Consider the following 14,586-nt stretch of genomic DNA (forward strand, 5'->3'; position numbering starts at 1 on the left):
TTTTCATTATTTAATGAACAGTTGTTGAGTGCCTGTTGTGTGCTAACAATCACAAGAGGCGTTAGATTTAATAATAAAGAGGAAACCCCCTGCCTCATGGAGCTCACAGGTCAGTGAGAAAGACAGCCAAACACACCTTTGGGATAAACTCAACATCCACCACGCGTGCAGGTGTGGGAGGCAGGGCTGGTACTGCCGCCAAGGGAATGCACACAGGCCCAGTCTCTTTTTACAGGGCCTATAGGAACCCTGCTTGACTTCAGATTAACCTGGTCCTATTGACAGATTACTTTTCCTGCCACCCCCCTACTCAGAAGTTCCCCCTTACGTTAACCCCAAATCAGGCTCCCTCTAAGTTCTCCTCTGTCCTCCTACCTGTTAAGCGGTGCTCCGGGGCCTATCTTCCTGCTTCACTGATCATGACGCGCATCACTTCCCAGACCCGGGCCTAGTACCGGCCTCTCCCTTCACTCCGTCCCCATAACCCTGCCTGCCATAAGCGTCCCCTCTCTGCGTCCTGCCATCCCCTTAGACTAATCCCCGTCCTGACACCTGACCAAATCTCATTGCTTACTACTCCCTTAAAAAAATTACTCATGAATGTCACTTTAATCAATCATTATCAGATGAAGCCTTTCTTCAAATATTTTAAGAAAAGGTTAGAAGCAGCAGCTCAACAGAAACTTAACCCTTGAGTCTGTACCACTGTCAGTAAAACAGTTTGCCTGGAATTATGGAAAGAGATGATACAAAACAAAATCAATCAAAATCAAATCGAGTGTGTCTGGATGGCCATTACATCTCAAATGAGCAAAGTGACATTCATCTTGTTACACTAAATGTTACAAACCTAAAAAAACCCTCTGCTCTGACTCTGGCCATCTTTTTCTGAGTCATTGCATTAAGAGTAAGAAACATGGAACCCTACACCCATGCCTGACTCTATCACAAAGAGTTAATAGGTGGAGTCTTTCTCCTTATTTTGGAAGCTCTTTCCACTCTGATCTCTATCAGTTTCCCCACCTATTTCTGAAGCCCACTATACTTGGAAGTTTTCTTTTCCTGGCTTACCCCCAACAATTTTCCAGACAGAGATGGAAGTATATCTCCCTCACTCCCATCTTCACCAGGTAATTAAGGATGCAAACTAATGAAAGAAAGTGGCTGGTCCAAACCAGAGGAAGACACCCGATGCTTCCCCAGACCTCCGCATACACAGAGAGATGCACTATAAGGAAAGATCCCATGGGGGGGTGGGGGGTGGGGGGCGATGAAGAGGCCGCCCCTGGACCAGCTAAGAAGGCCCAGGCAGATTATTGGCATGGAGGCAAGGCCTGAGGCCAGAGCAGTAGAAGACAGGAGAGGAGTGGCAGACTCTTCTGCTTTGGGAAAAAGAACAATAAATAATATCCAGAAAGAGGAAGCCTTTGGTTGTTTGGAAAATTTTGAGGTCAGTAGGAGTCAGTTCGGACCTTACATCTCCCCAAGAGCTTCCAAGCCTTGCCTGGGCAGACATTACCTGACAGTCAAGTTGTCAAAAGCTCAAAAAAGGGCAAAATCTGGAGAAACAACAACAACAACAAAAAAACAAAAAACAAAAAAACCCCAAAAACATAAAATTTGACTTCTTAAGCTTGGGCACAAAGTCAACAGCATTTTCATTAGAAGTATATGTCATATCTACCAATGTCCAAAAAAGGGTGTGAGTCAAGAGAAAGAGAAGTTTCTTGTTTCTTTACTAGTATCTTTCACTCTAAATTTGCTGACTACCCTGGTTATTAGGAAGGCAATCATTGAAGATGTTGGAATTAAAGCAATGCCTTAGTTTTGTTTATGAGACTGACCTAATCAGCTAAGTTTTAAATTGAACACAGGCAGATTCCACTCCTCCATGCCTCAGACCATCCTGATCTATTTAGCGGATGGTGTCTAAAAAAATTAGCTTCACTTTTTTATTGCCCTCTTTCAGAGATTGTTAGGTTCCCCACTTAGTCAGCCTTTCCATCTCCCCACGCAGTAACCCCATCTAGTGGTAGAAGGAATAACTGCAGTATTACCAGGTAAAAATTTGTCTTTTGTTATTCCACTTCCCAAAACAGTTTCCTCTGCTCATCTAAATGGATCAGATGCTGAACACATTAACTTTTTATCTTTTAACGGATTCAAAGCATATTACCACTGAAATTTTAAAAACTGGTTTACAGTTTGAATATTTGAAATAAAGCTATTAATTCCCTTGCTCATTTACTTCATACATCTTTCCTAAGTGTCTCAGGTATGCCATGAATTGTGGGAGGCGCGGGGACATTCAAGGAAAACCAGGCATCGTTTCTGCCACCAAGGAACTGAGTACGGGTCAGTAGGGAGACAGGTAAGGGATCAGGCATATTCAGTGTCTCGAGTGGGCGTGGCACCTCAGCCAGTGCCTGGCATAGTGTGTGCACTCAAATATTTGTGGCAGGAAGGCTGAGCAAGTGACCTGGAAACATGCTGCAGGGACACCTAACCCAGGCTCAGTATTGGTGGTGCAGGGTATTGAAAATACATACCATATGTCAATATACAAAATTAATGTGCTCATTTGAAGAAGAATTTGGGAGACAGACACATATTTTACACCATGATGGCACTAAATAATAAACCTGCACACACTGGGAAAATACAGATAACTAGGGTACTCTATTCTGCAAAATGCCAATTACAAGAAGTCTTAGGTCTCTTAAGTGAAACTATTATATTTTAATTAACACAGTCTCCACTGCATGCTTGGTTAGAAGTGCCGAGACACGTGCCATTTGGTTACATGCGAAAGAAGAGATACACAAACCTTTCTTCTCTTGCTTGCCTTTGCTCTTCTCTTTTGTCTAAATACTCTCGGCTAATGGAAATATAAGAAAGAAACAAAATAGGGAGGAAAAAACAGAATTATATGCCCATAAAATTGCCAAGAAATTATTAACAGTATAAATGAAAGCCCGCTATTGCTTCAGAAATGGAAAGCGGTTGTAGTTGAATTTTTAAAAACAAAGGGTAAAGTCTGTACTTTAAAAGTCCTAAATATAATGGCTTTTCTATAAAATCACAAGGAGTCAAAAACCATGGGATTATTGGATGCACTCAGAGACAGGACCAATTACTCTTTGGAAAGAAGAATGCACGCATATGAGGGAAAGGAAGAAGAAAAAATTTTAAAGAGTGAAACAATACAGAAATGAAATATGGCATTGACAAACAAGCAACAGCTTTCAGAGGTGACCAAGAGTCCATCCCACTCTAGTAGCTCCACAGCTTCCCTCTCAAGAATCAAATCTGAGTGGCTCCGAGTGGTTCGGCCATTCTGTGCTGCACTCCTCAGTTCAAACACTCCTCCCATAGCCCAGGATTCTTTTTCTGCATCCCTCCCATTCCTTTTCTCTGCAGGGATCACCAGAAGCTCCTGCTTTGTGCATCCTCTTTTGTTTGTACCCATGAGATGCCCAATTTTGTCCAATTTTAATGTTTGCTTTTTGTTCCTGCTGGTGACAAATGTGAACCTAAGCTTAAGACTATCATCGGTCACCTCTCAATAGGTCACTTATTTTACTGGAGAATTTTGACACTGTGGTTTTCTACATTGGGCCTAGCATAGTTGAAGCATTCTAGCCCTCACTGTACCGGTAACTGGATGTAAAGGAGCAGTAGGAGCAGTAAGTGAGAGCAACAAAAACAGGTTAGGAGAGGGAGCAAAAAGCAACAAAGACGCATATTTGTCATCATTTATAAACATCCACCCTCATCACTTTCCATACTTGAAATAAAATTTTCTATAACCCAAGAGGTTTAAGAACATAGTCAACAAAAATAACACTAGATAAAGAACAACTTTTAGATGGTATGCAAAAAAAAAATACCACAAGGAGCAAGGGTAACTTAAATCAATGCAATGGAGGATGAAAGGTCAGTTATTTGGGTAACCCCAGGAACTAGTTTATACAGCTTCCCTGTTTCCTTTGTTGAATTTCTTTTCATGTCACGTCCTCATTTTTACAAAGAAACTGCCATCGTTGTAATTAATAGTTGTGTGTGGTCTGTCTTGATGATCAGCATTCCTTCCTAAATAAGGTTAATTTTAATGTTTTCTATCTATCTATCATCTACCTATATTTCTATTGATAGAGTGAGGATTAAACCCAAGCAACTCATCTTCAGAGACCCTGATCATAACCATTCACTATTTGCTCTTGGTACCAAATGCATCTCATCTGTCAGTTAAGAGGACAGAGATTCTGGTCATGATATATATTTTTTGTTATACATCATATGTATCACATATATATTACATACATGCTATAACATAGTGACTAAGTATATATTGCAATGCACTATGCACTCTTGTTCTATTAGTCTGGGGCTCCGATGACATGAATGGTAGACACTTAGGTATTATTTTATGGGTACCTGAGGAACTGCTCATTTCTTTTCAATGTTTTGTTTTGGTTTTCAGATTGGATAATTTCTACTCTTCTGTGTTGAAGTCCGTGGTTCTCTTCTCCTCTTCATTCAGCTATCAAGCCCACCAAAGGCATTTATTATTTTGGTTGTATTTTTTAGTTCCATATGTATTTCCACTTAGTTCTTCTTTATATTTTCTATTTTTTTGCAGAGACTTAGCTCTTTATTTGTTTCTAAATTATTTGCCCTTACTTCTCAGAGCCTGTTAATAATAAAAGCTTTAAAGTCTTTGATAAAAACAACATCCTTTTGTGGTTAGTGTATTTTGATTATCTTTTCCTTCTGAGTTAAGATTGTCCCGGCTCTCTGTACGACAAGTCATTTTGGGTTGCATTCTGTATATTTTAAAATATTTTGCAAAGAGACTCTGGATCTTATTTAAATTCTATGAAGAACCTTGATTGTTTTCTTTTGTTTTCATTTAGAAGGCAAACAACTAAGTTAGGTTCAGCCTGCAAGTTCTGTCTTCTTATATTGGTTCCAATATTGGCTCAGTTAACAAATATTTTTAGTGCTGTTGAACTCAAGCCCTGTGTATGCCACCCAGTGGCCAGTCTGGGACCTGAGTGGCAGTCCACGTGCCCTTAGTCCTCAAAGTGTGTGGTGTGCTGTTCAGGTTCTGGGCCATAGTTGCACAAATGGGGACTCTCTTGAATTCTTTCCTCTTTCCTCTCATTCCCCAGTTTCCATGGGTTTTCCCTTCTTGGTCCTCTAGCCAGAAAGCGTGGGCTTTATTTTTCCTGCTCTGCTGCCACTTTCAGTAACTCCATCTGCACCCAGGACAGTGCAGCAGGACGACACAGAAAGAAAAATAGTGACATAGTGATGTACCTGCTGCTGTTGGGGTCATAGCTCTTCCGGTCAGAGGAAGGGCCCCCTCCCGCAGGGTGTAGGCAGCTGCCTGGACACAGCTGCCATCACTGTGCTTCTGTAACAATATTGCTTGGAGGCTGGGGTAGGGGAGAAGGAAAAAATATGAAAACAAACAAACAACAAAAAAAAAAAATCCAGGAGATTTTCTCCACTCTCTGACCCTCAGGAATTCCTCTTACTGGTGTTTAGCCCAAAAAGAAAGATCTTCTCTTAGAGCTCTTCCAGTGCACATTTGGTACATGCGTCTGGGTTTTGGGGTATCTTTGAGTATGAGCCAGGTGATTATTGGAAGAAAAAAATGGTAAACTTCCACTGAGTAGGTGGGACGTTGCATGCGAGTCTCCTTCCCCAATTCCGCTGCTCCCTCCTAACACTGCCGAGTTTTTAGAGCTCTGTGCACTCTGTCCACGATTTATGGGGCATTCAGTGGTGCAGAAGAGACAGGAGGGGCTGTATTGGCTCCATCTTACTCAGAACCACGGCCCTGTTTTCAGAGGTTTTCAATCAAAATCCATGGATGGGTAAGCTAATCTCTGAATTTTCCAGGTGTCTTAGTCAGATTCTCTGCTGCTATTTGGTGGTAAAATATGCAAATCTCCCAGAAATCCCTGACACAGGAAGCATTCAACTTGTTCCAGTGGTTTTTACAAATTGGTCTTTCCAAAAGTGACAACTTGCAGAGCTACATCATGAGAAATGGTGCATACATGTCTGGCGTTTCCATATGCCTCTTGATAGGAATCTGACAGCTCAGGCCATGCCACCCAATCATGGTGCGGATTGATGTTGGTTCACTTCATGCAGCCCATTAACCCAGTCTTACAAAAGCCAGGATTCGCATTTCAACGCAAACTTCGGATATTTGTTTTCACATGGTAGTGAGCTACAGTTATGGCAGTTTCACAACTCTGCTCATATTTTGGTCATTTCTAAAGTACACATGCTTTTCCTGGCTGCTGAAAAAACATGCTATTGAGTGTATAAATCCTCATGGACAAATGTTTTTCATTCTTTGTGGGTTTAACGGGAAATAATTGATGGGAATATTATTTGCCAAAGAAAATGAACTAAGGAAACAGAAAATGGAAATGGAGAGAGAAATTAAAAGAAGAATATGGAAGCTAGAGGACAAATGACTGAGAAGATGAAGGAGAGAGAAATAAGGAGAAGGCAAGTGGGAAGGAGGGGAAAGAAAGAGGAAGGAAAGGAGTAGAAGGAATGGCATGTGTAAGGAAAGACTTAGCAAGTCTTGAAGCACAGCATGAAGTCCAGGGGAAGGGCGTGCATGGAAGTGAGGATGGGAAGAACAAGTGAATTGGCTGAAAAACAAACAGAGTAACATTGGACTCCGTGGGGGCAGATAGGTTAAGACATGGAACCTGGTGTGGGACACACACAGGAACATATGCTTGGAGCTGAACAGAGATCAGGAGATTGGGGGACAATGGACAATGACTTTTCTTTCCCCCATAGGAGGAGAAATTGTTGTTTTAAAAAATATTGAAGATCACTACAGGGAACAAGAAGCAAACCAGAAAGTGAGAAAAGCATTTCTTTTAGGCATCCAATAGAATATGAATAAAACATGAATAGCTTTAAGGGGAATAGCAAATTAAGTTAAGACAAGTTCTCTTTCTTTACGGAGACCTGGATAAGATCATTTTAGATAAAGGAAATCTCAGAATACACAAATCCTTAATTGTATTTGACTTGTTGGCAGTGCTTTCTGCCCTATAGATAGAGGGGAAAAAAGGCTGTAACCAACCAGAGCTACCTTATTGCCAGTATGTCTTGCTCTTCCTTGAAAATAGAGACAAAATCCAAAGAAAATGCAAACGTCCTAATCCAATAACACTATTATTAGTCATACAGAGCTGTGAAGGGATGTGCTTTAATTGCAATTCCTTGTTTTAATGATTTGAAAATCCTTCTTACCTGAATTTGTTCCTTTCTTCCCGTTCTATTCTCTGCAACCTTTCTTCTCTCTCCTGCCGCCGCCTCTCTCTCTCTGCCGCCAGTGACTCTTGGTGCTGCCTAAAGGATGATGTGAGAAGACCACTCAGTGATGACCTAAAGATACAATGAGTTAATGTTTTAGTGGGTTGGCCTACGATTAAAAGGTACTGAAGTAGGAATCAATCAGACCTTGGTTAGAATTGAAGGTCTACCAGTACCTAGGTAGTGCTTGGGGTTTTAAAATAACTAAGTGTCTCAGGTCTTCTGTTTCAGGATCGTCATCTCTAGATGGAGATAAGTAACCTGCTTCGTACACTGGGAGGGCAAAAAGGTGTAATATCTATAAAATATTAAGCATTCTGCACAGCAAAGGAAACCATCAACAAAAAGACAAACTAGAAAACAGGAGAAAATATGTGTAAATCATCTATATAATAAGGATCAAATATCCCAAATAAATGAAGAACTCATATAACTCAACAGCAAAATACAAACAATCCAACTAAAAAGGTGGGCAGAAGATCTAAATAGACATTTCTCCAAAGAGGACATACAGAGGGCCAATAGGCACGTGAAAGGATGCTCTGCATCAATAATCATAAGGAAAATGCAAATTAACACCACAGAGATATCACCCTACCCCTGTCAGAGTAGCTACCATCAATTAATCGACAAGTAACAAGTGCTGATGAGAATGCACTGTTGATGGAATTGTAAATTGGTACAGCCAATGTGGAAAATGGTATGGAGCTTCTGCACAGCAAAGGAAGCCATCAACAAAATGAAAAGGGAATCCACTGTAGGGGAGAAGATATTCACCAATTATATGTCTGATAAAGGGTTAATATCCAAATTTTATAAAGAGCTCATTTAACTCAACACCCTCCCAAAAAAACAATCAAATAATCCAATTAAAAAGTGGGCAGAGGACCTGAATAAACACTTCTCTAAAAAGGACATACAGATGGCCAATAGAAATATGAAAAGATGCTCAACATCACTAATCATCAAAGAAATGTAAATTAAAATCACAATTAGATATGACCTCACACCTGTCAGAATGACTATCATCAATAAATCAACAAGCGTTGGCCAGGATGTGGAGAAAAGAGAACCCTTGTGCACTGTTAATGGGAATGCAGATTGACGCAGCCACTGTGGAAAACTGTATGGAGCTTCCTCAAAACGATTAAAATGGAAGTGCCTTATCACCCAGCAATTCCACTTTTGGGAATATAATCAAAGAAACTTAAAATACTAATTCAAAAGAATGTCTGCACCCCTATATATACAGCGTTATTTGTAACAGCCAAGATATGGAGCAACCTAAGTGCCCATGAATAGACGAGTGGATAAAAAAGTGCTGGTACATATATAAAATGGAATACTCAGTTGTAAAAAGAAGGAAGTCTTACTGTTTGCCACAATGAATGGACCCAGAGGGTAGTATGCTAAGCGAGATAAGTCATTCAGAGAAAGACAAATACCACACGATGCCACTTATATATGGAATCTAAAGAACAAAATAAATGAAAAAACAAAATTGAAACAGACTCATAGATACAGAGAACACACTGATGACTGGAGACTGGGTGAAAAGATGAAGGGATTAAGAAGCACAAATTAGTAGTTATAAAATGCACACAGGTATATAAAGCACAGCATATGGAATATAGTCAATAATATTTTAATAACTATGTATGCTGCCAGGTGGGTAATAGAAATATTGAGGTACACACTTTATAAAATATATAATTATCTAACCATTATTCTGTATACCCAAAACTAATACAGAATAATATTGAATGTAAACTATAATGGAAAAACAATTTTTTTAATGTGACTCTTGTATCATTCACATTTTGCCATTTGTCCCCCAGTCACTCTTTCTAGAAAAGGTGAGTCACCCCTCATTATCAGTCAGAGGGAAGAACCTCCATCCCTGATAGCTACAGGGAGGGAGTAAACAAGTCCCATAATCCAGGAAGAGAGCTACTACATCAGCCCTGGACAGTTAGGCATAGATAGAATTGTATTTATCTTTCACATAAATGAAGTCTAAACTATCTTACATAATTTCTATCTTGTTTAGACAATGTTATATAAATTTTTCTGTTATGTGTAGCCTTATCCTTCTTGGATAGTGTTTCATACAAAGTATTATAGATATAAACGATTTATTTAATATGATAAATTTTATCTTACAGATGTGCATATACAACCTGGTGCCCCAAATCAGAGAAAATACATTCTTCTCCAATACACAGGGACTATTCAAAAACTGACCATCAATCTTGCCACAAAGTTCATAAATGAATCTCAAGAATTGGTTTTATATGGGCCACCTTCCTAACCACAACACAACTGAACTGAAAACAAGTAATAAGAAGATAAATGTGAAAAACCCATATAATTGGAAAATTTTAAACTCTTCTAGTTAACTTAGGTCAAAAAAGAAAAATACAGAAAATTAGAACACAATCAAAAGGTACTATGAAAAAAAAACTATCAAGATTTGTAGGATGCTTCTAAAGTAGCATTATGAGGAAATGTATTGCCTTAAGTGTTTCTATTTTAAGAGAAGAATAAAAATTTATGAGTGGTCAACTCAACAATTGAAGAGCAACAATAGAATAAATTCAAAAAGGACAAAGGAAGGAAATAAACATGGAAACAAAAACTAATGAAATAGGAAAATGAAGATTTATTTAAATCAATAAAACAAGAACCTGGCTTATAATTTTTTGAAATAACTAATAAACAGGCACATTCTGTCAAAATTGTTCAAGAAAAAAGACATAAAGAAGCGATATTCAAGAATGACAGGCAGATAAATTATAGCAGAAATTTTTTTAAAAGAATACTAGGAAAAATTTTATGACAATACATTTTAAAACTTCAAAAATGGATAATTTTATAAAAAATATATATCATCAAATCTGATTCTGGAAGAAATAGAAATTTTGGATAGCCTATTAACCAGTAAAGAAATTGAATCAATTAATCATAGGTATAGTCACATACACCAAAAAACAAACAAATAAAAACAAAAAGCCCTTCTAGGCTCAGATTTTCTAAGATGATTCTACCATTTAAGGACTTCATCTTAATCATATACAAAGTTAGTGAAAACAAATTGAAGGAAAGCTCTCCAACTCACTTTATGTGATTAATATTACTCTGACATAAAACCCAGTCAAGCAAGAGCATGAGGATAGAAATTTATATACTGATTGCAGTTAGGAATACCACTGCAAAAATCTGAAATAAAATCATGTTGGGTTTCTCCAATGAATGGAAAAATATTTTAAGATTAGAACATCAATGAGTATAATTTATCACATTAATAGATTAGATTGTAAGAGAAAAGCCATGGCTACCTCTGTAGGTGCAGAAAAAGCTTTAAACTCAATGCCCATTTGTTATTAAAAAAAAACAAAAAGAACGGACACTTTTATGAAGCTCAGAAACAGAAGAGCGCTTTCTTAGCCTGTCAATGGTACTTGGTAAAGAAATTTTCTAAAACTACGGTAAGCATCATTCTAAATGCTGAAACATTCAGAGCAGTTTTAATATCAGAAATGATATAAGGATGCCCCATCATTACTTATATTTGATGTTATTCTGGAGGTCTTAGTACACAAAGATAAGAAAAATACATACATTAACATCATTTCCTTATTTAAAATGAGAATGTTAGAGCTTGTTTGAAATTAGAATAGCATTAGAACTTGAGAAAGTGAAAAGTGTCCAGTCTTGTCAGATGGTTGCTGCCATTCCTTCCTGGGCATCTCTGAGGAAGGGCAATGCAGATCATCCTCTGCCCATTGGACCGGGCAAGAGCAGATCTCTGAGGCCAGTATACACCAGTGAACACACCTGCACACACGTTAAGAACACGTGGAGGCTCTTTTCTCAATCACTTCTGTTCTGAAAGAACTGCTAAACTCAAAGCAATGAGAAATGGTTCTTCTTTTCCTGAAATGAAGTAAAATGCCTGGACCAATTCAAGATCCATTCTCTTGAGTACCCTAATGCAGATCCCTGTAGCAAGAAGAGAGAATTAAAGGGCTCCAAACAAGCTTACCTGTCCTGGATGCATATAAGACACTTTAGTCATACTGGAAACAAAGGGTTATAATATAATGTTAATAAATCAGATTTCCCTACGCCTCCTGCTACCTAGATAAGCCCAACATGAGCGAGCAAACACCCTGGTTCTATAAATCCTGTTTCTGGAAATGAGTTCCACCTATAATACCAATGCTGGAATGCATTCAAACCATACCAAGGGGATATCCCAAATCATAATTAAAAAAAAAAAAACAAAAAACTCACACACCAAAATTCAAGCTAGCATAGTAAATTATTCTCTTTATAAAGGCATCTTTAACAGATTTTTATCTCTCTTGTTAAGTTTTCCAGGAAAATACCTACCGTGATTGGAAGTTGCTGCGATGTTAAATCTTGGCTGGTCTCAGGACCAGCTCTGACATCAAGTAATGAGCACAGGGTTTGGACTGAGAAAATCTGATTGTGGCCACTCATTGAACCTCTCTAAGCCTCAGTTTACTTGTTTGTAAAATGAAGATAATAACACTCCCGACTCATAAAGGAGTGTAAGATTTAAATGAGAGGTATGTGTGAGCTTGCTTAGAGCATTATCTTGGCCACAGTAGGCACTCATGTGGGGAGTCTAGAATCTGAAGATGCAGGGCAGGCTTCAACTGCAGTCCCCAAGGCCAGATCTGGAATATGCTGCTGGCAGTTCCCAGCCTGAGAAACTAGAGTGCGTTGGGAGTTTAATCTGAACCTTTTCAACATGGCCAGCAGCTGGGTCATCAGGACTGCACGCCACCCCAGAATGCACCTGGACAGCTGAAGTCATGTAAGTTACACAGGAGGCAGCTGAAACTGAGTGAAGCCACACAGGGGTGCAGATGGTGAGAGGCCGGACAGGTTGCAAGGGAGAGCATGAAATATTGAAGAATTGCAATATTTATTATTGGCCAGACCAGGCTCCAGGATCTGCCCCAGAAATCCCAGCTGGTTAAAGCTATCCTCTCTGGGGCATCTGGAACAGAAACTTTATTTCATAAAATATGGTTGGTAATAAGAGTTAACATTTGTGGAGGCAATATGGTGTGCCAATTATTTTACACGAAATGGCTCTTTTAACCCCTAATCCTCTTATACTAAGTTCTATTATTATCCTTTTGACAGATGAGGAAACTGGGGCAGAGAACTTGCATTTAGAATGTATCCGGGCTTTTAAACAGGCCTGTTAGACCAGAGACACAGTGTTGAACAATATCCTACAGAAAGTTGAAGAGGAAGGAGTACATTTCATCTCCTTTAATGAGGAGAGCATTACTCTGGTATACAGTAGTCCCTCTCTATATTGCGGTTCACTTATCACAGACTCACTGTATTGCAGGATTTTTTAAAATATTATATTTAATTATTTATCATGGATTTTTGCTATATCGCGGGATTTTGAGGTACTGTATATGTATGTTGTTAAAGTTATGTATATTTAAGAGTGTAGAATATGTTTAAGTACATAAGTAGTGTTTATAAAAGTGTGGAAAAGGTTAATAAGGGAGTGGGAATAGTTTATATGTGTGTGGGAAGGGTTTATAAAGCCTTAAAATATATATAAATACTAAAATAAATGTAAGGTCCCTACTTTGTGGATTTTCACCTATCGCGAGGGTTCTAGAATGTAATACCCGCAATAAGTGAGGGAATGCTGTGCCCCCATTTTGGAATACAGTTTGGCAATTTTTTAAAAAGTTAAATGTGCACCTACAACAGAACCCAGCCATTTCATTTCTAGGTATTTATCCAAGAGAACTGAAATTACATTTTCATACAAAGGTTTGTACACAAACATTCATTGTCCAAAACTGAAAGCAACTCAAATGTACACCAACAAGACAACAGATAAATTGTGGTATATTTATACAATGGAGTACTACTCAGCAATAAAAAGGAATGAACTATGGAAACTACAACAAAATGGATGAATCTCAAAACAAGTATGCTCATTGGAAGAAGCCTATTCCTCCACAGGAGTACATACTGCATGGTTACATTTATACAAAACTCTAAAAAATATAAACTAATCTATAATGATGGAAAACAGCATGAGAAAATGCCTGGGGACGATGAATATGCACATTATCTTGACTGTGGTAATGTTCACTGGTGTATACAGTATTCCCTCACTTATTGTGGGTATTACATTCTAGACATCCCCCGCCCCCCCGGGATAGGTGAAAATCCACGAAGTAGGAACCTTACATTTATTTTAGTATTTATATATATTTTAAGGCTTTATAAAACCTTCCCACACATTTATAAACTGTTCCCAGTCCCTTATTAACCTTTCCCACTCCCTTATTAATCTTTTCCACACTTTTATAAACACTACTTATGTTCTTAAACATATCCTATACTCTTAAACCTACGTAACTTTAACAACATACATATACAGTACTGCAAAATCCTGCGATATAGCAAATAATCTGAGATAAATAAATATAATATTTTTAAAAATCCCGTGATACAGTGAGGCTGCGATAAGTGAACTGTGATATAGAGAGGGACTACCGTATATGTTAAAACTTATGCATACTTTTTTTGTATGTCAATTACACTGCAAAAGCTGTTTAAAAATATATGCTCCTTTGGTAGGTCTGAATTAAGTAAAGTTTTATTTATGAAAGGAGAAAATCTTCAGCATTTCTTATTTAAAAAAAAATGTATAATCTCTGGTTACATATTAGCAGAAGCCATTCTAATTTCACAAGCTATTTGATATTCAAAATTATCACTTAATTTACAAGTAGATGATTTAATATGAAGACTTAGCGGTCTTCATATTAAATAATGAAGTGGCGATATCCTCATAACCTGGCTATGAAATTGGTGTCACCTGGTCTATTGCTCCCAGGAGAAGAGGTAACTGAACTAAGATAACATCAGAATCTCCCTTCACACCATCAGGGCTATATCCCAGCTCTCAGGAAGGCATGAGCCAACTCCAAGAAAGAGGTAACTTTTCTCCATCACCACTGCTACAATCCTGGAGACATCTGCCATCAAAAAACAGGAACGTGGATTTAAGGCTTCTTTTTGCTTCTCTCCAGCCTCCCACACACAGCTTCAGTGAAGAACTGAGCTTCCCCCACCACAGGAGGGCACAGCCAGGCTCACGCAGTGGCTGGGAGACTGGTCCCATGTGCAGTCTCATGTTACTGT

The 14,586-nt window shown here is 38.5% G+C and overlaps 1 protein-coding gene across 8 annotated transcripts in view; it reads right to left on the reverse strand.

Annotated features, from left to right (window-relative positions):
• The window catches only part of FHOD3 (formin homology 2 domain containing 3), a 434,907-nt gene that overhangs the window by 84,728 nt on the left and 335,593 nt on the right, over positions 1-14,586 (reverse strand). For 5 of the 8 annotated variants that reach the window (XM_090285640.1, XM_090285639.1, XM_090285638.1 and 2 more), the window contains 2 exons: positions 7,300-7,434; positions 2,828-2,878 (listed from right to left, as the gene is read on the reverse strand). In XM_090285640.1, the coding sequence (XP_090141766.1) occupies positions 2,828-2,878; positions 7,300-7,434 (186 nt within the window). The remainder of the gene's footprint in view (positions 1-2,827; positions 2,879-7,299; positions 7,435-14,586) is intronic. The other 3 variants (XM_090285641.1, XM_090285637.1, XM_090285636.1) reach the window with 2 other exon arrangements.

This window comes from Furipterus horrens, unplaced genomic scaffold (assembly GCF_987537825.1).
Source record: "Furipterus horrens unplaced genomic scaffold, mFurHor1.1.pri manual_scaffold_8, whole genome shotgun sequence".
Taxonomy (NCBI): Eukaryota; Metazoa; Chordata; class Mammalia; order Chiroptera; family Furipteridae; genus Furipterus; species Furipterus horrens.